Raw genomic sequence first — 27,391 nt, forward strand, 5'->3', positions numbered from 1 at the left:
GACTCGATTTGACAGAATAGCATCCAAGTAAAGCCTACAACAACTATTATATTTCAATCACAAGTTGAGGTCAGCTATATGAATACTAACTTTCCATGTCGCTCCTGTGGTAATTCTACTACATTCTCATTGATTATGGGCAGCAAGAAGCCAATTCACGTGCAGATGCAAAACACTTCATGATTTAGCCAACTCTCAAGTCTCAACTATCAATTGGCACGATGGAAGCATTGAGCAACAAGTATCCAACATATCAACTGTTTGGCTGGACCAACCTTTCATTTTAGTCAGCACCATGAGATTACTGGCTCTTTTTCTCTTGAAACAGTCATTCCATGCCCAACACTATTTTCAGCCTGAATACATAATGATATCCCAGTGGCCAGACTTTTTCTTCAATCACTGTTCAATGAAGTGTTTCTCCACTTTAGTGTCTGATTCACAGCTCCAAACAGTTGGAAACTACTTAGCATTAGTTTGAGATCCATCTGCCAAAGAATAACCACACCCCATTTCCTCGAATTATTGTCCTTGTAGTCACCTGAATAAGCAACTCAAGACTTTCCAGCACTGCGAAGTGCAAATGAACCATCTGCACAGGTGCAATGTAGAAAAAGATACTTGGTTAAACCGAACTTCATAATGAAGCATGTAGAAGACTTGCAGCCCTCTCAATATATGTTGTTGGGACTCTTCATAAATGTCATCGGGTGTGTGTTGGACCCTTCAAAAGTAGTGCATTTTTGAAGGATCAACACAGGTGCGGCAACATTTTTGGAGAGTCCGAGCAACTTAGCTCTCAATAACATAGTGGGCATGATTCAGCTTTGTTGAACCATTATCAAGACATGCAAATTAATGAACAAGGATTAGTAAATAATTCTTCACCTATGCTGGAAAAAGATGATTCTGAACAGCAAGACTAGCCTTTCCGATTCTAATTCCTGATGGCGTTACTGAATCTTATTGCTGATAAACAACTTCTCATTCATCAGGCGGGCAAAAGATATACTTCCAAAAGACGATTGATCAATATTGAAAACATAAACATATCAAAGTTCTACTAGTCCTTATTAAGAAAATATAAAGTATTCAACAAAGACTTGTAAGTCTTTTCATTCATTAAACTATCCCTCTTCTTAAATTCTTCAAGAAGTTCAAATGCATAATCTCCTCTTCCTTCCCTACTCAATTCTTCCATCACTGTTTTATAAGTAAGCTGATCAGGTGACAATGAATTATCCAACATATCAAACACCACCTCAGTGGCATCCTCAAAGCGACGCTCCAAAGCAAGACTACAAACCAGTATCATATAAGTAGATCCTTTCGGAATAAACCCTTTGTTCCTCATTTCCTTAAAAAACTCAAGCCCCTGATTCACTCTTCCCTTCTCACACAACCCTTTGGCTATATAGCCATAGGTAAACGCATCAGGCTCACATCCATACAAACCCATTTCACGATAAACACGAATAGCCTCATCAACCTCCAGACAATTAGAGTAAGCCTTGATTATCATATTCAATGCAAATGTATCAGGAATCACCCCAAAAGACTTCATTTGCTTCGCTAATGATCGAACAGAATGTAAATACACGTAACAAACATGTAACTTATTAAATTTACTGAGAAGAGCATTCAGCAACAAATTATAAGTTTCTAATGACGGCTTAGCATCTTCACATTTAGTCATTTTCTTGTAAATATCAAATGCACGATTAAATAAGAATTTACGACCGCAGCAAAACTTAATCATGGAATTGTACAGAGGGAGGCTCGGCGGGCAAGCGCCGGCGAGAACTTCCTCGACTAAAGTCTCCGCAACGCGATAACGCTTACTTGATACTGCAATGTTAATCATGTTTAAGTAAGTAACATGGTTGTGCTTGTAGCCCCGTTGTTGGCCCGTCCACCGGAAGATATCGAGGGCAAGGTCCGGGTCGGTTTGGGCTTTCAAGGCTTCGTTTACATCAGCTGGTGTGAACCCGGGTTTGAGATTGCTGATCCATGATTCGAACTGTTTCTCTAATGGAGTTTGAGTTCGGGTCCGAGGGATAGGGACTGGGAGTTCATCGGAGAACGGCAGCGGAGATGTTAGGGCTTTGGGGTAGAGATCGGAGGAGGAGGAGCTGGATATACGGCGGAGAGATAGTGAAGAGAAGAGAAAGGAGATGACCGGACGGCGCACGGTCGCCTGCATTTTCGGTATCGGAGAGAAGAAACAAGGGTGTGTTTGGTTGAGTTGCTGTGATTTCGTACTTTGGGCGTGGGCCTAAGACAATTAACTTATATGGGCCGAGAAGCTATGTTAGGCCCATATTTTCCGCTAAGCAGTCCCTTTTAATAGCCCAACTATCGGGCTAAGTTGTGGCATGCCGTTGGTTCAGTTCGAATTTATGTAGGGCAAAAATTGTGCATTATAGGAAACTATTAACTCAAAATAAATGTTCAAGCTACAGTTTTATTTAATTCTAATACGTAACAAGCACTTTGTCATTCTCGCCTCTCTCCCCTGAATCTCGCTCGTCACTCTCAATCCTCTCCCTCGCCTCTCACTTTTATACGCACAAATGTATAAATTGTGTTTGTATAAAGCGAGAGTGATTGTATATACAAATACAAATATATATATCTCCGTCCTATACACTTATAATTATACTAATACAAATCTTCCCCTACCCATATCTCTTTTGCCCCTCTCTCTCGTTGTATTTGTATAGAGCGAGAGATATATTTGATATGCACATACAAATTTTTTAACTCAATTCAATTATATAAAAATTCAACTTTTATGCAGATATGCAAACACATTCATTAATACATATACATAGTAGTTACATATATACAATTATCTAACCGATATACATATACAATTCACTTCTCCCACTCTTTGCCCTCTCTCGATTGCCTCTCTCCTCATCTCCCTCGCCGCTCTAGCCTAACACAAAGAACATATACATGTACAAACACAATTTTCGTAGACACAAACGCACAATTTATACAAATCAGATGCTCGCGAATAACAAAATTATAGTTATAAAGCGCTGATATGATTTTTATGTTTGCTATTCCTAAAATTTACTCTTTTAGAAATGCTCATAAAATAGAAACATTAATACTCAGTTAACATGAAAAAAAAACTATATAAGTGTAACACAAAGATAAATTAAGAGGAATATGGTTTTTACTTTAGATTTTGACGTTTTGTATAATATTAAGTTGTGAACTAAAAGTAGTGTGAATTGAAAGCTGAAGGGAAAAGATTGTAACCAATAAGGTATTGAGGTTCATATTTAAATTTAGAGCAACTTTCACATATAGTAAACATAAAAATCATATTTGTATGTTATAACTATAGTTTGTATAATTGCGCTCCATAGCAAATTTTATGTTTGCTATGGAGCTTTTGATTTGTATAATTCGCTAAATGTATCCAATTTTATACAAATTGTTCAGTTTTGTATAAATTCATTTATACATTGTAATTTGTATAATAAGATTTGTATTTGTATAATTATAAGTGTATAGGACGAAAATATATATATATTTGTATTTGTATTTACACTTTTCTCTCGTTTTATACAAACACAAACGCATTATATATATTTTATACCGAAATGTATAAAATGACTAATTGTATACCGAAAATGGCTAATTGTATACCGAATCAGATGACAAAAAAATGGAATGTTTGCTGTGAATTACAAATAAAATAAATTATGGCTATAGTATTTAATTTGAATTAATAGTTTGTTATTTCATCCATTTTCCCCTTAAATTTATGTGTAGGTAAAGTAGTAAAGTACTACAGTTTTAATGGACATTAAAAATAAAAAAATTACCCCGATAACTCGATAATTTTTTTTAATAAAATTATTAAAAATTTGTTAACCTAATAGCAATAAACCAATATCACTTTTTTTTATTCGATTTATCGATCGGTTTAATTTTTGCACACCCCTAAACTATATGCATAAATATCCGCTTTGGGAGTCATCATTTGACTTGTATTCGTTCTGTGTTAATTTATGTGATATAATTTATGAATAATTATGCAGAATGTGAACTCATAAAAAGTATTGATAAAAAAAATGGTTAAATGCCATCTTTCTCTTTTTCTTCTTCTTCTCCTTCTACTTCTTCATCGTCCTCCCCCCTCCTTCTCCTCCTCTCTCTTCTTCTTTGCTTCCTATTTTTCTTTAAAATTCAATATACCGCAAACGTGAATCGTTTTGAATGAATTATATATCAGGAGATTTGAAATATCGAGAGGTTTTATATCTAAAAGTTGAGACTATTTAAATGAGTTTTTGAGTTGGTCAAGATTGGATAGTCAGATACACTTCATGTATAGTTAAGCTATATTCAATTTTTTAAGTGTATCGTAATGAATAATCAATGTATAACTTATGTATGGATAAACTCGATTCATTTTTTTAATATATCATAATATATAATCAATATATACTTCTATGAATTTTGATTATTTTATATAAACAAAAATGTGACTATATTTATTATAAACTAATTACTTTATTACATATATTTGAAACTACCGAAGGAATATTCTTTCTCAACTTCAAATTATACTCATTTCCGCGAGCCCAAGCTTCAAGCCCAAGTCAAATTCCATGAGAAGACTAGTTCTTTCGTCCGAAATCGCGTGGTCGGGTGAAATGTGAAATACCGATTACATTCCTATTTTTCCTGAGAATTACAATCAGTACCTGTTCACATAATGGCAGAGGTTCGTAATTTTACGAACAATTATAGGGCAAAGTTGTCACAAAATAACCGACAATGGATAAGTTTGAAAATAACAAATAGGCAGAAGGGCTTTTATGTAAACATACGTGAAAGAGGACCACTCCTTTTCCCCACCACCAAGCATCTTTTCCATTTTTTAATTTTTGTTTTTAATTTCTCTTGTTTATCTTAAAAAAAACTATTTTAATATTTTAATTACTTTTTATATGTTTCCAAAATATATTTTGGTTTCTTCTACAACGCTTCTTCTTATGATGATTTTGCTGTTACATTATCGATCGGTACAATTATCTTCTCTCTAGAAATCTTCCTTTATCTCGATCTTTCTCTCTCTAGATGTTTGAAGTTTCACTGTTTCTACAACATTAAGCGGTGAGTTTGATTTTTTCTTCTTCAATTTCCGTGTTTTTTTCTATTATATCGTGCTTATTTAATGTTTTTTCTGGTGGTCGGAGAATTTACTTCTTTTGTGTTGATCGGAAAACTATGAATAAACTCAATTGCATTAGTCTTCTGTAGCTTTAAATTCAATTTTCTTCATTTTTTGCTGTATTTTTTGGTTTATAATATGAAGTGACTTGACTGCTTTCGGTGTTGATTTGAATTGGCACTAGAAGAGCTACTGTAAAATCTGCATCTGTTTTTTTTTTTTGTGTTCAAAATTGCTGTTTGATTTTATCTACTATAAACATCCAGTGTTTTTTAATATTTTGTTATTACATGTTTTTCACGAGTAGTTTTGAGTTTTGACATGTAATATGATTTGTACTTATGGTGGATTGTTTTTAATTTGTAATTCTCCTTTGAGCACTTCTGTTTGTTGACAGTCGGCACAAATATGAAGAAAATAAAACCAGAGACCTCTCAAAATAATTGAAGCTGAATCAGTTTACTATTTAGCTGTTGATGTCATATAGAAATCATTGTTACGACAAGAAAAGGTGAAGCTAATTGCTACATATGTTCATGGATAATGCTAAATCCAAGAGGTGATTCCTGTCTTTGAATGTTCCAGTTCTATATCATCATAATAGTAGGCATGGATGAGCTGATCAGAGTAGTTATTTCTCGCTTGATGTCCCAAAGATCCTATAGAAGGTGAGCCCCCGTAGTGTTTAGAATACTGGAATAGATCTCAGTGGGCTAGGTAACGCAATAGAACTCTTCCACAGAATAGCAGCCTGCATATGCTATTCACTATTTTTGTAGCATCTTTTTTATCTCATCTCGTCTCTCCTTTCTCTCTGTGATTGTTTGATACATATTCTGCTTTTTATGTTTTTTTGGTTTATATTTTTAATCCAGATTCTTGAATCCTTTAAAGCACTGAAGGTAGCATGCGTTATTCATGTTCTACAGCTGTCTCTGACTTCTCTGTAACTTCTTGACAGAGAAAACATAACTGAACTTGGAAAAGAGGCATGTTCATGGTTTGATATTTTGTTGGCTTACTTTATCCAAGATATAGCAAGTATTTGACAGAAACCAGTGGCTGCCTTTTAGATGATAACTACTGATTGCAGCTCGTGAAGGCTGCATTTAAGCATGTTGATAGTCTTTCAATTGATTTTCAATTTCTTTTGTGATGAGAGGTGGATTTTTTACCATTTACCGTATCGTATGCTGCACATAAAAAGTGATATATGTCAACAATCACGTGAAGATCACTGTTTCTACAGTGTAGAAACCTCTATCAGGAGGTTAGAGGTCCATTGAAAAAGTGTTGGTCCGCCAGTCATTGTAATCTTAAAATGGAAAGGTAATTCATGTTCACACTCTATTTGGATATTAAGAGGTGATTTTCCTTTTGATGACCCAATAGTTTTGTACTTTGTTCTGTGGGACATTATAATTCCAGATATAGAATATTGAAGGAGCTTGGAGATGGAACGTGTGGTAATGTATATAAGGCCATTAATACAGAAACATCTGAAATTGTAAGTGATCGTCTTTGTTTATGTATTTATTATGTTTTATATATCCACACGTGTTTTTCAGATTTTCTCATTTATTAGTTGGTATAAGGAGCCGTACCATAATCATATATGCAAAATCTAAGACTTGAGTAGGAAGTTTGCGTCTGGCAGCACCAAAAGAGATTTTGATCTGTGCATGTTTGAAGAGTTGCACGTCTAAATTAATAAAATCCTATTGTTATTACTTGTAAGTACCAGAACATTTGGATTTGCTCCTTGGTTTCCTTTGTAATGGCAAGTTATTGGTGCATCTTTCACACAACAGTACTAACATGTGCCAAATCTCAGGTAGAGTCTGCCTAACCAGAAGGGCCTTAGTACCATACATAATAATTTGTGAGAGCCATGTTAAAGTTCCATTCCACTTATAGTCAAGTCATCAGATTAGTTTTAATCATGCCTATGCTATTTCCAAAAATGAAGGATAATAAAATTTGACCTTTTCACTTTCTTCTTTGTTCCCCTTGGAGGGAGTTGACGGAGAGGCTTATGTTGATTGTTTCTCTGTGCTCGTACATCTCACAGGATGTTGATTCCTCTCAAAGATTGTAACTTATAGTTTCGTTTCATTATTGTAGGTTGCAGTAAAGAAAATGAAGAGGAAGTTCTATTTTTGGGAAGAATGCATTAATCTACGTGAAATAAAGGTGTGTAGGTTTCCTCTTATTTGGTCTCATATTGATGGTCTGAAGGGAGTATTTAAACATATCTATTCAGAAAAATTACCGTGTTAGAAAAGAGTTTCTTGTACATATTTATATATTCTTGGTGCAAGCTAAGCTTTTCAATCTTTCTCTGCGCAGTCCCTCCGTAAATTGAATCATCCTAACATCATCAAACTGAAAGAGATTGTCAGGGAAAACAATGAGCTTTTCTTCATACTTGAGTACATGGTATCAGTTTAAGACTTTTGTCTAGATTTTTGTGTTGCACCTTTCTCATTGTCTGTGCTGCAGAATCTTTCGTTCTGATAACATAATGTACATTTATGTAACTCTGGCCATTAGTGCTTTTAGTTTCGGAATATCGAAATTCTATGTCAACGTGAACCTCTAAACTGTCTCCTTATTGATTATCTAGGAACGTAACTTGTACCAACTAATGAAAGATCGGCAAAGACCTTTCCTAGAGGAAGAGATTCGAGGATTGATGTCTCAGGTGTTGCAAGGACTTGCCCATATGCATAAAAATGGTTACTTTCATCGGGACTTGAAACCTGGTATTGAAATGTCATGTGGTCTATTTACTATCTTTACTTATGGAAGTGGGAAACTAAAGTTACACTTGTTCTGGCTCAGAGAATTTACTGGTGACGAATGACGTAATTAAAATTGCTGACTTTGGGTTGGCTCGTGAAGTGTCTTCATCACCTCCTTTCACCGACTATGTTTCAACTCGTTGGTGAGTTGTCTTCTCTAGTTTGGTGCATCCTTTGTTTCCAAGTGCTTGCAAAAGTTTTGCCTCTGATGTAAGGATGTTCTAATGTCTTTAAAAGGTACCGAGCACCAGAAGTTTTGTTGCAATCTTCATCATACACACCTGCTATCGGTATGCACTGTCAGTACATTCTTGCAATTTCAGAAGCTTCTTGTGTGGCACACTGGATCATTTTTTCATTTGACACCAATAGGTTTCAGTATGTTTAGAAACTCAAGCTAGCATCCAGAAATTTTGTTCTTGAATCTTGACGGCTGTTGCAGCTAGTTTGTTACTTGTCCTTATATACTTGTAAATCTAAGTACATTGCGCAGCAGTATATTTCGTGTTTGTTGATATTTTACAGTGTATAAACAGTCTTTCTTTAAACGTTTTTTGTTGATTTTGATGGTAAGCACGTTGTGTGACCTGTCATGGCTCTTTGAAGGTAATATAACCTTCAATGGGTTCAATGAAGGTTGTGTAAAAGAAAATAGGAGAGTGCCAGGAAATCCTGTGGACCATGTTTACCATGCGTAACACAGGCCCATCAAAGCCTTGACTTTAAAATGCTGGCTTGATTCAATAGTAGAACTGGAATATGAGACATTTGCTGGTGTTCTCCTAGTAGAAACTAAGAATTTCCTCAGTTTTTTTTCCATGTTTGTCTAGCATGATTTTAGATGAATGTACAAAAAAACTTGGGTTAGTTTTCTAGAACATTGTTGACCGGTGACTTGGCTCCCTTTTCAATTGTTGAAGTTATCTTATGTCTATTCACTACTTCACATGCTTGGGTTTTTCAATCTCTTTTCCTTGTATTTTTTTAGATTGCTTTGTTTTGGAATTTTAATGGTCATTCTATGATCTATCCAAAAACATACTTCTCTTTGAACTGCTCTTCTTTTGAAGTTCTCAAACATTCTTAAGTTTGACAGCCTTACATTAGAAATTGTTCAATACGTGGAAAGAACTCTTGGATAAAATTTCATGTTTGTTTTTGTTGGTTAATTGATCTTTTTCTTGACTCATGAGAATAAGGTCTGTACACAGATATGTGGGCAGTTGGTGCGGTACTTGCTGAGCTTTTCACTCTTTGCCCAATATTCCCCGGTGAAAGGTGATTTTATACCCCATAATGTCTTACACAAAAATGATGTCCTAGCTTCTTTATTTTGGAGCCTAGACTGCTTTGACCTCAAATGTAACCGACAATTAGGTGATGTAGTTAGTTCCAAGAGCTTGTGAGAGCATATTGTTCAAATATTATGGGTAATTGGAACTTGATTCGTATCATTTGGAGAACTGTTTCCTTAAAGAGTAATCTTCCCTTTTTCTTTGACCAGTGAAATTGATCAGTTGTATAAGATATGCTGTGTTCTTGGACCGCCAGATTGGACTAGCTTCCCAGAACTGAGAAGTGCTTCACGGTTGTTTGATATAAGTTGTTTTGATGTAAGTCCAGATGAACTTCTTGCTAATTTCCTGCCAGTTTCTTTTGACCCTTATCACAGACATGTGAATGATCACGTATTCGAATCATTTTTTCTTCTTTTTTTTTTTGTTCCTGATAGATTACACCAGCCAATCTGTCTGATGTCATTCCAAATGCTAGCTTGGAAGCTATTGATTTGATCAAGGTATTCCTACTAGTTGCTTCTTTACATTACTGGCATATTTTATGCACGAAATACAAAGTGGTTCTTTACTGATCTATCCCTCCCTTCATGACATAGCAACTCTGCTCGTGGGACCCATTGAGAAGACCAACTGCTGACCAATGCTTACAGCACCCATTTTTTCATGTAAGCCATTTTATGTTATTTGCCATTTGCTTCAGATTTTTACTGTAATTGGCATCCTTCCATGGAGATTAAAATAACCTGCCACTTGCTAATGATTAGGTTGATATGTCAATTCCTCGTCCTCTAGGGGATCCACTGCAGATGAATTTAAGTAGTGTTGGTGAGAACTCGTAAAATACTTTTAGCATCTGTCACTGTCCACTTTTAGTTCATGAAGCTATCCTGTTGTGCAGGACCTGAGCCTAATCTTGAGTTGAACCTGTGGGATTTTGGGACAGAAAAAGATGACTGCTATCTTGGTTTGACTTTGGCTGTGAACCCAACTCCCTCTTGCCTAGGTATGAACTTTTAAGATTTTAATTATTTCAGGTTTATTTCTGTACTGTCTATGGCTCAATTTGTTGCAATAATTATAATTTGATCATGTATATTCTGGCTTTTGTAATGACTGACATCTTTGTCATTGACTCATTGTGTCTTCCTCTATCTTGTTTCTTAGAAGCAATACCTGCACAAAAGTCCACTAAAAAAGGAAATATATATTCTTGATATGGTGGTAATCCAAGTTTAAAAACGTCTCAAATTTGCCCAGGGAAACATATTTCTAAAAACAGCATCCCTGGCTCTTATATCATATAAAACAACCTTAAAGCAAAAAACCATCTTTGTGATAGTATCATTCTTTAAGAGCATGAAGACTGACATCCTTGCTTAGTATATGTCTTGCCTTAATTTTTCAAGTTTTTGTTTTATTGTTGTATTCTCTCTTTTCCAGTTGCATCTTCCTAAAACAATTTACCATAAACCTCATCATGTAGATTTATTTCCTGCAAAGATGGCAAGTAAAAGTCAAGGTGCAGGAACGGTGAGTGTCTTAATTTTTTTTTTTTTTTTTTAATACTTGGGTCACTGTTTTCAGGGATTTCTTTCCATAAGACTCCTGATTTTGATATATTCTTCTAAAAGGTTTTTAACAACATTGGCAGGATATGTTCTGCCCTGGTTTCCAAGATCACTCACAACACTCAGGTAGCTCATATATTTTTCCTCCTAGTGTAATATATTGTTGTTGTAAAGAAATGAATCTTGGGCCTAACTCAACCCAAAAAATAGCTTATATGGGGAGGATTGTCCAAGTTCATATAAGGAGTCCAACTTCTCCTCATCCCACCAATGTGGGACTTAACAATTGTGTTAACCATTCTGCAATTTTACACAACCTTCTTTTTTCTTTTTGTTATGGGTGGGTTGTTCTGCAATAGTATAATTGCCTTGTGTTAAGACTCTTGAATGAAACCTAGAATGCTGAAAGGTTTGTCAGCATATTATGGTTCTTTCTGGGTATTTAATGTAGTTGGTTGAAATCTTCACCTTCTATACTATTTTACTTAGAGATGTCATGGCTGTGTTGATTTCTTCTTTTCAGTTTTCTGGTCCTTGTTTCCTACTGATCACCATCAAATATCTACTCCGGTGGACTCCTCATTGTCATTATCATTCAGGTCAGTATCCATTTATCGAATTTTGTTTCTGTTAATGGCATAAGTTTTGGTGGGTTTTTGAGTAATGTATTATTCCCCTGTTGAGAAGAGAAATGGAATCATCCCGCTACCCAGTTTTGGTGGGTTGTTGAGTGATGTATTATCCCTACGGAGAACAGAAATGGAATCATCTTGCTACCCAGTTTCCTTAACAAATTTCTGTTCAATATCATTTCTCATATTAGTGATTGAACATAACTTAGTCCTCCAACTCTCCACTACCCCTGCTAAACAGACAGCATCAGATACATGTCCTCGGGAAAACCAATAAGACCCAATAGTATCACAACATGCATGTCAGTACTGGGGAATGCAAGGGTGGGTCTCGCTCTATTGATCAGAAATATTTTTTTTTTTTTTTTTGTTTTGTTGCATGGAACAATTAATTGAAGCTGCTTGTAGGAAACATGAAACTAAAGTTGTCCCTTTATTTTGTCTGCAGCACGATTCCACACTCAACTATTGGAGCTCCACAATCAACTGGTTTTGGCATGACATCTCTGCAGACTAACTTCTTGGAGCGCCCCTTTCTGGCTATGTCGTCATCCTTTCAGCAGGGACGTTGCCTTTGAGCTCCTGATTCAACTCTCTAGTTCGACTAAATAAGCAATTATACTAGTATTTAGTTGTAATCTGTAAATGTAGTTGACAGCACAATTAAAGTCTATTTACTAGATTTTTTTCATAATTCTCAGAAGATTCTCTTCTAAAGATGTAGAGTGACCCACACTCCTTTTAGGCGGTGTAGTTGGTGTCCTTGTGGGAACAATCGTATAGAAGATGACTGAAGTATACTGTTGTAATTATTAAACCATCATAAACGTGGAGAAAGATACAACTCTAGTTCTTTATTTAGTTTTTTTTTTTCGTTGTTAGTTGGATGAGCTGATTGCCTGGCCTTTTGGGGCCACAAAAGATTTGCTAGCTACTCTTGAATAACATCACTTTTTGAAAAGTTTAATGTCCAATTTCCCCTTGGAGGTAGGGACATTATCACAGAATGAAATTTTGAATTTGTACTTTGGGAATTCAAAGTTCAAATTCAGAGTTGTCAACCAAAGACCAGAAGAGAAAATTGAAAATGACAAAAATGGTCTCTTATGTCTCTGTAAGTTTAAATAGTCCACAAACTATAATCTGAACATTTTGGTCCTTTTAAGTTTGTCCACACTTTTGATCTACGACGAATATATAAAAAATTATTTGTGGGAATTCACATTTGGAGGTATAATTAATATAGTTTATGGCTTTATGCTATTCATGGTCTATTTCTAGAGTTTGAAATCTTACTTTTTTATATGCAATATTAATATAGTTTCTGCTATTTATGATCTATTTTTAGAGTTCGAATTCTAACTTTTTTTATATGCAATTTTGGGTATGTTTATTGTTTAGTCTATTTTTTAGTGTCTACTACAATTCTTTCCATCGTAAGATATAGCAAGACTTTTCTGGTGTTCTATGGTTTAACATTTTTGTCCACAGTTATCATAAAATTTAAGATAATTTTTTAAAAATATTAAAAGGAGATTAAAAATGCTCATTTTTGTCAAAATCAAAGAACCAAAATCATTCAAAGCATACTTAAAAGACTAATTTGTACGTACCTCAAATATAGGGGACCAATTACGTTAGTTTCCTCATCAAATGTCCAACCTCATTATTTTTTCCTAAACTGTAACGTAACCTCCTTAATTAATGAAACTGTGAGACTCTAATAACCAATCAACCACCGCTAAATCAGGTAACACGTGGCAGAAGCCCAGATAATCTCCAAAAACCACACAACTCCACTCTGATTCAAAACCCTTTTTCTTGTTTTTGCTTCTTCAACTCTTGTTGGCTAAGTAAACTTCTCAATTCTATCATCAGCTTCTTGAAGTCCACTCTTTTCTTCTAAACCTTAAAAGAGTGGATTTTGAAAAACCCCAAAATCACATTAATAGTTAGTAGAGTTTTGTAGGCTTACAGTTATGGGTGGAGATACTACATCCCCTCTTTCTACTCTCATCCATTCCACTGGTACAATATATGAAAATCTTCCCATATTGTTTCTTTTTTGTGGGGTGGGGTGATTTTTCACATTTCTTGCATAATTTTGATATGTATGTTTGTAAAGTATGGTGTGTTTTGAGAATCAGTAGGTGTCAGGTTCAAATTCCGAGATAAAAAATAGTACTAGGTGATTTCTCCCTATTTGTTCCAGCTGACAAAGTTTAGTGGTGGAAGGTGACAGATATTTCGTGGAATTAGTTTAGAAAATGAGGTGTAGCAGTAGTTTGACGGTTAGGTAAAACTAGTTTTGAACATCTGATCATATAACTCACTGGACTAATTTGGACTTGAGACAAACAGTTGATTGATTCTTGCATAGCTTACTTAAAAATCTAGACTAGATACACTGACAAGGCTGAAAAAAAGATTGAATTTTTGGTACTTGCAGAAGAATCATCTTTTGATCAAAATATCCCTGGAAAAAAATCTAGTTTTTTTCATATTTAAAAATCTAGACTTGATACACTGACAAGGCTGAAAAAAGATTGAATTTTTGGTACTTGCAGAAGAATCATCTTTTGTTCTGAAGTTCCCTGATAATCCGCCAAGTTCGCCTAGGTTTCTCAGGTATTTTCTGTTACTGGTTCATGATTTTCTACAATCAGAGACTCTACACAGGCTCTGTGTGTGTATGTGTACATGTTTGTTATATCAGTGGTTGGAAATTGGAATGTGTGCAGTGGTAGTGATCTTTTTGGCTCAAAAGTAGAGAATGGAGAAGTTGGACTAGGTTCTATGGATTTGGAGGAATTCTTTCAAGCTTCTTCAGATGTAATTGATGAGGTGAATAAAAAGCGGATAAGGAATGTATATATGGACGTCCTCAAGAGCTATGAGGAACTGCAGTTCCATAAGGATTATTTGAAGGAAGCCAAAAGTAAAATCTTGAGGTACAGTAATTCATGGAATTCATTCCAGTTTATTTGAGAGGACAAATACAAATTCTTCTTTTTATGCAATTATTGTTTGTTCACTTAAAGGCCTAGAGAGTAGAGACAACTAGATTTGGATTAGTGCCCAGTGATAGAATATTTGCCATTTCTCTTGCCTATTTTTAACTTAGTTAGCTACTTCTATTTTTGCATAACCTTATCTTACTTCATCTCAGTAGTTATTCAGTTTCTCAATTGTACACGTTAGATTCCACATAGCATATTATAAAGTTCAAAGTTCTGTCTTGGGTTACTTGTAAATACTATGCATTTGTTGAGTTACATGGCAAATGAACACCTGCAGCTACACCCCTGGATCATGGATTGAGGAGGTGGGTGGCATGAAAGCGAGTGATTACAATATACCAAAAAAGATGACACTCTTGTTGATTGGTCCAAGAGGATCTGGAAAAAGCTGTCTTATTAACAAGATCTCCAGAGTGTTTGATGATGATCCTTTTACACCAGAAAGAGCTCAAGTATCGTGTATGTTCTCTTTCCCCTTTGCTCATGTAATAAAGTGAAACTCAGATAAAAGATATTAGAATAAATGTGAGTATCATATTTCCTTTGTTTGTCCTAGATACTAATTCAATCATATTGGTTTTTTCTTTACATATTAGTTGTCAGATTATTAACATGTCATAACAACTTCATGGTTCTGAATCTGTGGGTTACCAGATTCTTCTGATGGAGATGGGACATATTTTCTCCACGAGTACACGATGCCAAAAGGTTCTAGTTCTTTCTGTTTGTATGACACACGTGGTTTGTCGGATGATTTGAATGTAAATAAGAAAATTGTGGACCGCTGGATGACAAAAGGGGTTCGTCATGGGAAGCTAATAATGAGGTTTATATGATTTATTTTGAATTTACTTAAAAAAAACTTACTTAGGGTACCTTGACTCTCTGAAATGCTCCTTTTGACAGGGATTCTGATGATGCACATCCGAAGTCTAACGTTAGCCGAAATAGATACTGTGCCAGTGAGACCAATGTGGTTAATTGTGTCATATTTGTTGTCAGTGCGGTCCAAATTCTGCAATCGATGGACAGTGATGATGAAACAAAGAGGCAACAAACTCGAGCTGTTGCTACAAATTTCAACTACCCTCTCTTGTCATTCAAAGGTATTAATGCACTTTATTGTAATGTTGTTATCACTTCAATCTGTCTTTTGGCCTTTTAAGAGCAGTGTAGTTGATTAAATATTAAATGCATTTTGTTCGTATTAGAAAAATATGTAGACAGGAATGTTCTATTAGATAACGGTTAATATTAATTGAAGCTCCCTTGATCAGAATATGGGGGAGTTCATTGTGGATTTACAAAATAATGTTGAAGTAATCATGTGAAGAAGTGTTGGCCCATCCAAAAACAAGTGTCAGATCGATACTAAGTTTATAACATATTTCAGTATCTATCATCCCATTTCCTCTTTCTTGTTGTTGGAGCATATTAATTACAGCTCTTTTAATTTGCGTATTCTCGCCATCTCAGATGAAAAACCTATTGTTGTGCTCACACACGGTGATTTACTTTCACTTTCGGATCGTACGCGCATCCGCATGCATTTGGGACAGCTGCTGGGTATTCATCCCAAGAAACAAATTTTTGACATACCAGGTGACATCAAGATAAGTTAGCATGCTAGTACATGAATTTGTTTAAGTTGAACAAAACTCTAACCACCCCGCACCCCCGTTCTATTTTTCTCCTTTTGGTCTTGTGTTTTCAGAAAGTGATGATTTTGGGACTAGGTTGACTATACTCAATATGCTGCGCCATTGTCTTGAGCATGCTGATAAAAACCTACCCTTCAAAAAAGACCTACCTTTCAAAAGCCCATATAGCAGCAAGGTGAGATTATTGTTAGAGCAAATTACATGGTTGATTCATGTTTTAGGCGGTTTCACTTCTTTGTTAGGGACTTTTTAAAGTTCATTTGTCTGTAAAATGGCTTTACTGCACCTTCCTTTGATCATTGATGGACATCTCCTAGATCAAATGGGTATTCAGTCAACACTTCAACCTTCTAGCTAGAGTCTTTTGGGAACCGTCAATTTAGTTAAATGTTGAAGCAGTAATGCATAATTACAGAGACTTTAATGCTGGTCATTTTTCACTTGTATGCTTTGCCTCTTGGCAAGAGTTTCTTATTATGCTACTTCTATGGATCTAGGGTGTCGCATGTTCAGATGATGTCAAACTTAGACTGAGTTAAAATGGGCTGAGTAAATAAAGAGTCATGTAGCAATCACTCAAAGTTCACTTGCGTCAGAATGGGTTGAGGTGTGAGTCACAGTCCAAGCCATCCAACTAGAAATCACTTCTACAGTTTTATTTTTCTCTGTAAGCTTTACAGTTGAGTTGCTAAAAATCGTTCACTCTGCAATAAAGTAAAACTACTATACGCGAAAGAATTTGGCTGTAATTTTCTTTATTCAAGTCATCTACTATTTAACGACCCCCAACTTGCCTGGATTGAGATATAGTTTATTCATCTATTATTTGGCGAAATCCTGTAGTGGTTAGCAATGTAGCCTGTTGGATGATTGATTTGGGCTGTTCCTATTTTTCCACTTAGATGACTGTCCCCCACAACCCGCCTAACCTGTTGAATTTGGATGCCCTCACTTTATGTCTCAATACCGACAACCTTACTGAGATCCAATTATGATATTGCTATTTCTAGTTCATTGGTATATATTTGCGCACACAACTGATTCTAGGTTAGCATTTAACTAGTATTATGACATAGATGGAAGAAGTACAATGCACGTATTCATTGTTTTAGAGACGATAATTGATTTGTGCTGCTTGTAAACTCGACCATACTCTGCATCTACATGTGCTCTTCAGTTTAAATTACTGCTTGTTATGCAATTTCAAATCATGTAGTATTGTTTTTGCTTTTAGGGGGCCTTGCAGATGCTTGCAGTACGTCTTCTATTGACATATGCGGTTCTAGCAATACTTTTCGGAATGGGGATGATGTTCAAGAATACTCTCAAAGCCAAAGTTGCCTCAGTTCCCGATTCACAGGTATCACAATCACATATGGACATAGATTGGTATGCAACTGCTGTTGATTCTGCACCCTATCTTCAGCCAGAGGCAATGCAACCACATGTAAAAGTACAGTTTCATGCAAGTGAGGTTGATTCTGTTCGCAATCTTCACCCTGAGCCCCCCCAATCAGATGAAAACTTAGATTGTCGTGCAAGTGAGGTTGATTCTGTGCGCGATCTTCACCCTGAGGTCCACCAATCAGATGAGAACTTAGATTGTCATGCAAGTGAGGTTGATTCTGTCCTCAATCTTCACCCTGAGGCTCCCCAATCAGATGAAAACTTAGATTGGGGTGCAATCCGACACTTATGGTCCGACTAAGTTTATTAATGAGCTCCGATGTATAAAGGTTGATGCATACTTTCTCTGTATAAACGGCATAAGCTGTCCTACTTTCCTTGTATATAGCAACTTTCAGCAATAATTCTCTTGGAAAAGAGTGACAGTTCTTTAGGAACTCTTTGCAAGTTGATCATTACAAGTGTTTAACTGAGCTGTTTTACTACTGTTGCTGTTGCATAAGTGACTATTTAGCATTAATACTCTCGCTATGAGAAGCACACTTGTCGTGGCGTGGCATTATTATTTTATTATACATATATGGCTTTATATTCGTCGGGTCAGTAAATAGAAGAACTAGCAAAGCTTGTCTGCATTTTAACATGCACATAAGAGGAAACTAATAGGACTGAGACATTTTGATTTACTGGGATTCAAAAGTCAATAATTTGTACTTCTGTGAAATTTAACACACATTAGGTTCGGAAGACAAGTGTAAGCACTGATTCACACGGTACTGAAATAAATTCAACCAGGACTTCAGTAACATTAATATTGCAGAAAAGATTGGAAAACATCATATATGTATATGCTATAATAAGGCACAATGTGCCAAGTATGACACTTAAATCAATGGCAACTGCATTAGAAATGAAAAACCAAGGGCAACTTAAAAATATTGCTGGTATGGACCCTTGCTCATGCTACATATTACAAGGATGGAAAAAAATGGATAAAATTTCATAACCTCGTTTATCACTATGCTATAGAAGTAAAAACAGGACCTCCAAGAAAAGAACCTACATTCTTGAATTCAGCGCCGAGTTTGCTTCTCAATTCCTTCAGTTTTACCTGAGTAATCCGTAGGACAAGTACTTAGCTTGCTGTAGCCTGTATATTTCCTTTGAGAAAAGACATCATCTTCCTGCAGAACAAGAGTCTGGGAGGCTCTGCAGAAATTTTGCTCTTGCAACAGGGTCAGTGGAAAATCTACCCAACACAGCAAATGTGGCTGTGTTGCTTCCAAATTTCTCGATTCCTCTAGATATCATACAGGTGTGATTTGCTTCCACAACTACGATAATGTCTTCACCTAAGAATGATGAAACAGTCTCAGCTATTTGTCTGGTAACCCTTTCCTGTACTTGGAGTTTAAAGCCATAAAAATGTACTACCGATTGCACTAGAGGTCTTCCAACCGGGTTGACTCCATCTGAAGAGTGATAACCAATGTGCACAACACCTTGAAAAGGGAGTAGATGATGTTCACACTGGGACCAGAATGACAAATTGAGCTCAGAGCAGATGCCATCATTAAAATTACCAACCTGACCAGAAGGACTTCGAGTATCTATTCTACTTCGAACAAAGCCATTCAGTTTCATCTCCAAATTAGAGTTTCTAAAGTTCATGAACCACTTCACAAACCGAGATGGGGTTTCTACAAGCTCTTCTCTCAATGGATCTTCGCCCAGAGACTTAAGTATCGAATTCACTGCATTTGTCATAGCTGAATTTGCTTGTCCTGGCATGCCACAAGATTGAGATGGGCACCATGATTGGCCAGAGGATCTACGATGAGCATTGTCTATGCTTATACCTCTGAATTTCAGTAGACTCCAAAAATCAGTCCAAACATCAGCATTCCCATCCTCAAAAACACCAGAACCTGAGGTAGCCGTTATCTTTACCCATCCTTGGGAAGTCGAGTCGAGAAATGCTGATTCAATATTTGGAAAATGAATATGCATACACTGTAGAACCACAGCAACGCCTGTTGGCTTGATTCCATGCTGCAAAGCAGTGCAAACTTCATCAGCAAGGCGCTGTGGACTTTGGAGCCGTTTTGCAAAAATATCAGCAACCCGAGAAAGCTTGCTTAATCCTACAACCCTTTTTCCAGATGGGACATAACCTACATGACACTTAACCTGGAATGGAAGCAAGCAAGACTCACAGTATGAAAAGAGATCAAGATCTCGAACAATCACAAGCCCACCAACTCCTCCAGCCTGACCACTTCCACCTTCCAATCCAGCTTCAGGGAATAACGCGCCATGAACGATATCATTCACTTTTTGTTTGTAACCTTCATACAGCACAAGATATGAAAGACTAGAGTCAAACAGCAGTTTAAAACATCAATTCACCGACCCATCTACAATTGAAACTATCAACATGTTTCATGCTAATAGAAGATGTAGATTTCCTTTGCATACAGCATGATGAGTTCTGCAGTTAACTAGCATAAGATAGATGTTGAATGACTTGCAACAATTTGTTATGACGTAATCAAGTTCTTGGTGTTCAAAATTTTTTCACTAAAGAAAGCCCCGCACTTGTTTCAACCTAGAACAAAAATCCAGCACTAACCAGCAACCAAGTATTTAAATGTAAACTGCAGAAAGGAGCAAGGAACAAGAAAGATTGTTTCTTAAATAAACAAGATGAAATTCCTAATTGCAAATGAAGAAACATTGTTCCTAGAGATGCTTCTCTTGACTAGAAAAGAACACATGATATCATATTTTAGCTTATGCACTGTTCCCACATTAAAATTTTAATTTTGCAATTCCTACAAGTCAGTAATGCATGTGTTCCATGAGCAAGATGGAAAAGTTCAATCTTTCATCTTTACTTCCCCTCACGTGTATTGAAGAGACATACACACATCAGTTTCCTTCAACTGTGCTTCAAGGATGAGTATTCAATTCAAATAGATGGTTGCAACTACTTGACGGGAATATCATTTCATGAGCGTCCGAAGTCTGGTTTCAATATTCATGACTTCCCCTGTCCCTAACTGTATATAGGTTCACTTCCAATAGCTTCATACCAACATTACTAACAAAAGTGGTTAGAGAAAATGAAGTAATCCAATTTGCCTAACGACAGGGGCTTCATCTAACAGTCTCCAACCTCCACCTTGGTGGACACACTAGAATGGCCAAACATAACCTCTACACTTGAAATTGAGCTACTTTTCCGAAACTTCAAAAAGTGCAGCATTGGATTCATCTAGAAAATATAAAATACAGAAAGCTCATATCCGATATTCAAAGACAATTTTTTTTGCTGGAAAGTTTGACGACTCATCCTTCACTAAATGAAAAGCTAACCAACAGGTGCATTAGGAGATTACTGAAGTTCCTAAAGGGGCAATGGAGAGCCCATGGATCAAGAAGTTATGGCAACCCATCCAAAGATACAGTTTGGACCATCCGGAAGGAAGGAACTTGAGATATGATGAGGGGTTGGAAAACACCACCCTAACCTGAAAACCTTCTGAAGTTTGAGGCAATCATTGCTTCAATATTCCAGAATAAATATTCTGGCTACACAACGAAAATAATTATTTGGTGTAATGAAGAAAACCAGAGCTGGAAGTACTTTTAAAATTCAATTTTAAAATGGTATAAAAGCAACTAAAATAGTACTCCTAGAAATGACAAAGCTTGTTTGTCTGGTTAAAGCTAATTCCTCCACCTTACCCGTTCTCTTTCCTTTTATACATAATAAGGACAGAGTGCTCATAATTGCAGAACCTTCACTGAAGGATAACAAAAAAAGACCAATTCAGTAAATTCTTCAACTAAAAAAATTCCATCTTTTGGCATTTTCCAACAAGGGAAACACACAAACTAACAGCATGAGGCAAAAATAAGCATTCATGCTATTCAGCAGTCCTTACTAATAATACTCTGACAAGCTTGATGCACAAACTACACTTTCCCCAGATCTCATGGCGATATAAAGTAAGCAGATCCATTAACATGGAACAAACAAAAAACAACTATTACAAAATCCAAAAGGGTGTCACAGTTTACCTCTTGTTCCTTGTCGAAGAGCCTTAGCAACACGAAAAGGGGTTTTCTTGATTCCTTCCCTATTGATATCTTCACCCAAACCCTGCAATAGGACTCTAACAGCATCCTGAATAGCCAGTGTTTCAGGCTGAGTTTCAAATCCAAGCTCAAAACTAACTTCGTTATCTATTTCTGCATGATAGTGCCCTTCATCTAATGCGCCCATTGACACACAAAACGAAATAATACAACAGATCTTACCACCTGAATCACAGGTGATGAATCAAGAACAAGAACAAAAATTGAATCTTTAATTCGAAAGATTTTAGCCAAAGATTCCAAATTTGAGACACCCAATGACCCAAATGAGAAAAAGTTGACCAAAAATAGGGATGAAGGAGGATTTGTAGGGCTGCTATTGATGAACATATACTATAGGGATCTGGGGATGAGATGCATATGCATTACTACAAGAACTTTGCAGTATTTAAAAAATGATTTCTTTTAATAATTAAAAAATACGTAAATAAATAAAAATATGTTTTTTTTTTATAAAAAAAATGTAAGGTTGCAGTAGATATTGGAATGTGTGGAAAGCTTTACCTAATTCTGTCACGGCACTACTTGTGTACAAAATTAAAGATTAAGTTGTTAATTTATGATATATCAAACTATTGAAAACATCACCTTATTAATTTATAGCTTTAAAAATACTTTTTATTCAACTAATTAAATTTAGATATACCTCGATCTGTTACATGACATAGAAAGTAGTTTCAAATTCTTGTAAGAGCATGAAACTCTTAATAAAAAATCGAGAAATTATCAATATCGAAGGTGTATGCAATATCAAAGGATATAGGTGTATTTAAATTTAATTAGTCAAATAAGAATGTATTTTTAAGATTGTCAATAATTTAAGGATAAAACTAATAATTCACGCTAAATTTAGGAATTCGGAACTCAAGCCCAACTTGGCTTGTCTATTCCATCCGCCGTCGCATTGTAGCAGTTAGATGAGTTTCTCAATCATTCATCGCATGGTTGTGCTTGGCAACTCCTACACCAATAAAACTTGTGAAGATCGTTTTTATTTAATTGAGCGGCTTTTCAAGGAGTGGGAAGGTTAATAGATTCAATCGAACTCAATAATTTTAATTTAAATTTGGTATGTATTTTAAAAATTTTATTTAATATATATAATTTAAATGGACTAAAAATGGGTGGTGCATTGGTGAATGTTATCTTGTATTACACCAATTAAAGTGGGTGGGGAATTGAGATGCCACTAGCCAGTGACCACTAAACAAACTCATCATTTTGTCTTCTACTTAAACATGGCAAAATCCTCATATTGCTCTTCAATTTCAACTCTGTGGGACCAAATTTACCATTTTTGAAAGCATAAGCATGGCATTGAAATGGATAATAATAACATTCACTGAGATTTGGTGGAATTTTGAAAATGCATGAGATATATTTCCTCCTTTAAATTAAGGACTTTTGGTGGGGTAAGGAAAGGGAAAATCAAGGAGAGATTATGTGGTGGGAAATTGAACTTTATCAATAAAGTAATCAACTGAGTCATTAAGATTCTTTCGTTAGTAAATTCAAAAATATTTTTTCTCAATAAGTAGGTTGTTCTATGATAAATTTGTAATAAAAGATTTATATATACTCACGTATATTATATGGATAAAGAAGGATAATCACAATCTTTACGAAAACACTAAAGAGAGAATTCTATCAATTTCATTCGTATCGCACTACTAGCTTTTTCTGTGAAATCATAAGCAAAACTCATAAAATATATTCAGAATTCAAGTCAAATTAACAGTAGTTTTAATGATTAAGTTTCACCAATAAAGTTTCTGTCAAGTGATATGTTAGCTTGGTTAATTTCTTGCTTTTGTTGGTAGTGTGTTTGGCATTTAACTTGACTTTGTAGCTACTCAAAAAAAAAAAAAAAGAAGATGACTTTAATTTGCTGGAAAGGATTCTTTTAATTAATTTATTTTTCACACTGGATTTGAATTTTAAAATGAACTTTTCACCAACCTCAAAAAAAAAGTTGGGGAGTGGTGATGACCACGATATAAAGAGCAAAGAAAAAGGACTTGAGAGATGATATAATATACATAAATTTGATATCTTGTCAAACATATCACAAAATTCTACTTAAATGGTCAAAAACACATTTAAAGTATCTTGATTATTGAGTTTGAAAATATCAGGAGTGCGAGTTTACTATTGAACTATTACCAAATATTTATCGAAACACACCTTGACTATTAGTTGTTCGTTTTTCTACTTGAATGATAGTGATATTTCAAATAGGAAACTCTCACACCTGATAGTTTGAATAAGTATGTTCTTAATTCTTCACTCTAATTGTTTTTAAATGATATTTTATTTTAAAATTTTGTGTCAAAACAAATTACCGTAAAAAGAAGAAGAAGGTAATAGGACGAATGGAGCAGTATAATCTCATGTGGGCTTTATTGTGTAGTAGCCCAGTTGCCAATATATACCTTCACAGCCCAATATCGTGACCCGAAATAATAAGAAAGAAGCGGTACACTCTCAGTACACCTCCAAGCCATCAATGGAAAAAAATTCTTCAGTCGGTGCGATGCCATGGAGTCATCATCCTCATCACCATCACCGTCACCGTCATCAACACTTTCAGATATCGCACAACTGTCCATTACACAGCTACATGTTGCAGCGCAACAACCATGTACCAACATGCCCACTTTTTACTCCTTCTCCATTGCCGCAAAACCCTGAACAAATTACTCCGCCTTTACTGCCGGACGATTTGAATATGCAGATTTCTGAGCCTAATGTCAGTTTTAACGACTCAGGGTAACTTTCACTCAATTAATTAATGCTTTCTTGTGCTTTGATTGAAATTGGGTTGATTGTATTTTCTGCACAGTTGCTACCATTGCACTTGGATTTTGTGATTACTGATTATATAAAAATGCCATTCGTATTTGCTGGTAATAGTTTTATTTCTTGATAATTTACCTTCTTTTAATCATGATTTTCTGTATAACACAAGCATAAAACATCAGCACTACTGATCACTGAATTTCTGATTTTGTTTAGAGGCTAGAAGTTTCTTTTGAGGCACCCAAGGGTGTGGCCAAGTGGTTCAATTCCTAGCCGAGACAAAAAAAAAAACACTTGTGATTTTTTTCCTATGTGACCTGTTGTTGATAGAATTAGTGGAAATGCGCACAAGCTGTTTCGGACACCACGGTTATAAAAAGAAAAAAGGAAGTTTCTTTTGAGCCGAGGGTCAAACAACCTCACTACCCCACAAAGGTGGGAGTAATATCTGATTGATTGTTTGGAGGCTAAAAGTTGGTATATTTCATGGCCACCTTTTGAATGAAGAGTCTGAAAGCCTGGAATTCATTTTCCACACTTGGGAGTTTTTTTCTACTAGTGTATGGGAACTGGGAAGTAGCAATCTATTGCATCTATAATTAAACGTTGGTTCAATGATGGTGAACACTAGTGTATGAAAATGCACCTCAGCCACTCAAGGTGCAGAATGTTAGCTTACTATGCACTGTCTGGTATTTTTCCCTCAGTAGCTAATGTCAGTCAGACTACAATTAGATGCAGCAATGGTTGGACATATTAAACAAAATTCAGTAATTACCTATTCTGCTGATTGTGACTCAACTGATTATTATCCCTTCCCGATAGGTCTATATCCATCACTAAATTTCGTGGGGTACTACTTCCCTCCATTCTTGTAAATGTCACCTGTGATCTGCGCAGGTGTTTCTGCACCCCTGAGTAGACAGGAAATAAAGGATTTCCATTAGCAAATTGAGGAAAGATGTTACAAATAGTTTGTGGAGATCCCAAATGATGACTATAGGAGCATCAACTCCCCCATCCAGCAATATACACCGCAACTCTGCCTTCACGCTCTCCTCCATGTCCTGACCAGTTTTCCCAGCCGTTCTTTTCTGTTCCCAGAGCCCATTTTTCCTTAGCTCTGTCCAATTTCTCTCTACCACCGCGAAATTTTATGCTTATGTATAACTTCTCTGGGAGTCCTACATCTTCTTACTGAATGCAACCATCTCCAAGTCATCCTAATTCTCTCGACTCATCAACATAACATTTGAAAATCCATTCCACATTTTCAGAAGTCCTATCAGTTTCAGAACTGTGCATGGGAAGTGGTTATATTGAGTTGATTGCGGCCGAATTTGGAACTCAAGAAATAGGTCCAAAGTAAATAGTGATTTCTATGCATGTTCTGTTTGTCAAAGAAAATTGAAAAGAGGAGGGAGTTTGTCCATCCCAAACACGGAGAAGTACTTGATCCCACTTTTCTTGTCTTTTAGTTTGTTCTTGGAAAATGGGATGAAGATTGGTTTTGTGATAGTTTGAAAGACCGAGTATCAGTGGGTGATAGTTGACTGGTTGATCTTCTGTATTTGTTGTAATGCTGCATTTGATTGAAACATGAAGCAGGAAATTCTGGCTTCAAATAAACTCACAGGAAATAAATATAGATTATATTGGAAGTTTAAGAGAGTTTCAATGGACCACTCCTTATAGAATGCAGAGGAAAATGGTAAAAAATCACGGACCTGAATTTAAAGTTTTGGGAATCAAGTAGGTGGTGTAGGAGAAATTGAACCTAGAACCTCACTGGCATGATTCCTTTTTGGTATACATGTGAAGCTGTGCGTTTGTGATGTTACCCTTGTGTTAGAGCTGTCAATCTTAAGGCTCTTTCATCCTGTAGATTTTAACTTTTTTTTGTGTGTCTTCATCTGAAGAATGATGCAAAATGAAGGTGAGAACTTTGAAGATGAAGATGAAGAAGAGGAGCCTATTTTTGTCCTTACAGATGAATGGAGAGATTTCTTTGCCAAATCTGAAGCTAAAAGGAGACAAGGTATTTTCACCACTTCCTTCTCTTTTAACTGTACAACTTTTGCTAGAGGTGTAGTGGACTAATGTATTTGATCGGTCTGCAGCAAAAAAACATGCCAAGAAGAAAGGGAAGAGTAAGATCACAAATGGGAACACACCAGCATTGGAGGACTGATTGTGACGTGAAGAATGAAACTGCTATATGTCCGAAGACAGGACCAGGATAAACCCCTTTGGATAGTTGTGACAGAATGTCAAATATCTTGATTCTATAGCTCAAGAAATGTTTCTTTGCTTGAGAAGATGTTTTAAATATGAGTATCACCTGGAGAAGGAATATGAGCTGATGTAATATGCATTTTTCAAATGTTATCATCATTGCAATCATATACGCCTTTTAATGAATATTTACGTGACATCCTTGGTTGAAGTATTGTTTCTATGTCATGTTAGCTGCAGACTTGCAGTTGCTATTGTCATCACCTCAGAGCTATCTGCAGATTTCTGCTTGGTTTTCAATTATCCACAACATAGAACGAGGCAGCCAACTCTTTTTTCAAGTAATTTTTATTTTCAGATCATACAACAAGATTTTGGAGCTGAGTGTTTGTTATATATAGGTTGCCGATGATTGGTTGAATACAATTTGAGATGAAAATAAGAGCTTTTGTTCATAAACTTTGTTGAAAATGTCTACTAATCCATAGACAGGGATGAGTTATAGTAATTTGTGCCAAGCTCACACTAACCATCAGTTTGGCATCCAAATTCAAGATTTTCCTTGGGGGCCATTGGGAAGGATTATATTACACTGGAAATGTC

General features: G+C 35.8%; 5 protein-coding genes across 6 annotated transcripts; 3 read left to right on the forward strand and 2 right to left on the reverse strand.

Annotated features, from left to right (window-relative positions):
* Nucleotides 1–509: 509 nt before the first annotated feature.
* LOC125807932 (pentatricopeptide repeat-containing protein At3g25210, mitochondrial) lies at nt 510–2,245 on the reverse strand. The gene is made up of 2 exons (XM_049487684.1): nt 889–2,245; nt 510–592 (listed from the first exon to the last, which is right to left on the reverse strand). The coding sequence occupies exon 1, from the start codon at nt 2,201–2,203 to the stop codon at nt 1,064–1,066; it is 1,140 nt and encodes a 379-aa protein (XP_049343641.1). The 5' UTR covers nt 2,204–2,245; the 3' UTR covers nt 510–592; nt 889–1,063.
* Nucleotides 2,246–4,928: 2,683 nt separating this feature from the next.
* Nucleotides 4,929–12,564, forward strand: LOC125807546 (serine/threonine-protein kinase MHK). Of its 2 annotated transcripts, none has more exons than XM_049487275.1 (18): nt 4,929–5,142; nt 6,162–6,529; nt 6,629–6,707; nt 7,325–7,393; nt 7,550–7,639; nt 7,827–7,965; nt 8,045–8,147; nt 8,242–8,294; nt 9,216–9,282; nt 9,509–9,617; nt 9,737–9,802; nt 9,899–9,967; nt 10,067–10,127; nt 10,201–10,305; nt 10,786–10,832; nt 10,954–10,996; nt 11,394–11,469; nt 11,951–12,564. In XM_049487275.1, the coding sequence occupies exons 2-18, from the start codon at nt 6,522–6,524 to the stop codon at nt 12,078–12,080; spliced, it is 1,314 nt and encodes a 437-aa protein (XP_049343232.1). In that variant the 5' UTR covers nt 4,929–5,142; nt 6,162–6,521; the 3' UTR covers nt 12,081–12,564. The 2 variants fall into 2 exon arrangements, with proteins under 2 accessions (XP_049343232.1, XP_049343231.1); XM_049487274.1 differs by having other exon boundaries at nt 4,972–5,142; nt 6,130–6,529; nt 11,951–12,194.
* A 737-nt stretch (nt 12,565–13,301) lies between these two features.
* On the forward strand, nt 13,302–18,027 carry LOC125807531 (uncharacterized). Its single transcript, XM_049487255.1, has 9 exons — nt 13,302–13,530; nt 14,070–14,130; nt 14,244–14,453; nt 14,800–14,981; nt 15,177–15,348; nt 15,429–15,628; nt 15,999–16,124; nt 16,237–16,358; nt 17,418–18,027. The coding sequence occupies exons 1-9, from the start codon at nt 13,482–13,484 to the stop codon at nt 17,889–17,891; spliced, it is 1,596 nt and encodes a 531-aa protein (XP_049343212.1). The 5' UTR covers nt 13,302–13,481; the 3' UTR covers nt 17,892–18,027.
* Nucleotides 18,028–18,474: 447 nt separating this feature from the next.
* Nucleotides 18,475–22,122, reverse strand: LOC125807705 (GTP cyclohydrolase 1). The gene is made up of 2 exons (XM_049487435.1): nt 21,677–22,122; nt 18,475–19,938 (listed from the first exon to the last, which is right to left on the reverse strand). The coding sequence occupies exons 1-2, from the start codon at nt 21,879–21,881 to the stop codon at nt 18,767–18,769; spliced, it is 1,377 nt and encodes a 458-aa protein (XP_049343392.1). The 5' UTR covers nt 21,882–22,122; the 3' UTR covers nt 18,475–18,766.
* A 2,125-nt stretch (nt 22,123–24,247) lies between these two features.
* LOC125807840 (uncharacterized) lies at nt 24,248–26,946 on the forward strand. The gene is made up of 3 exons (XM_049487571.1): nt 24,248–24,523; nt 26,473–26,591; nt 26,674–26,946. Exons 1-3 carry the CDS (start codon nt 24,261–24,263, stop codon nt 26,742–26,744), a joined length of 453 nt encoding a protein of 150 aa, XP_049343528.1. The 5' UTR covers nt 24,248–24,260; the 3' UTR covers nt 26,745–26,946.
* Nucleotides 26,947–27,391: the final 445 nt, after the last annotated feature.

Source organism: Solanum verrucosum, unplaced genomic scaffold (genome assembly GCF_900185275.1).
Source record: "Solanum verrucosum unplaced genomic scaffold, falcon-dt-bn FXZP01000183.1, whole genome shotgun sequence".
Taxonomy (NCBI): Eukaryota; Viridiplantae; Streptophyta; class Magnoliopsida; order Solanales; family Solanaceae; genus Solanum; species Solanum verrucosum.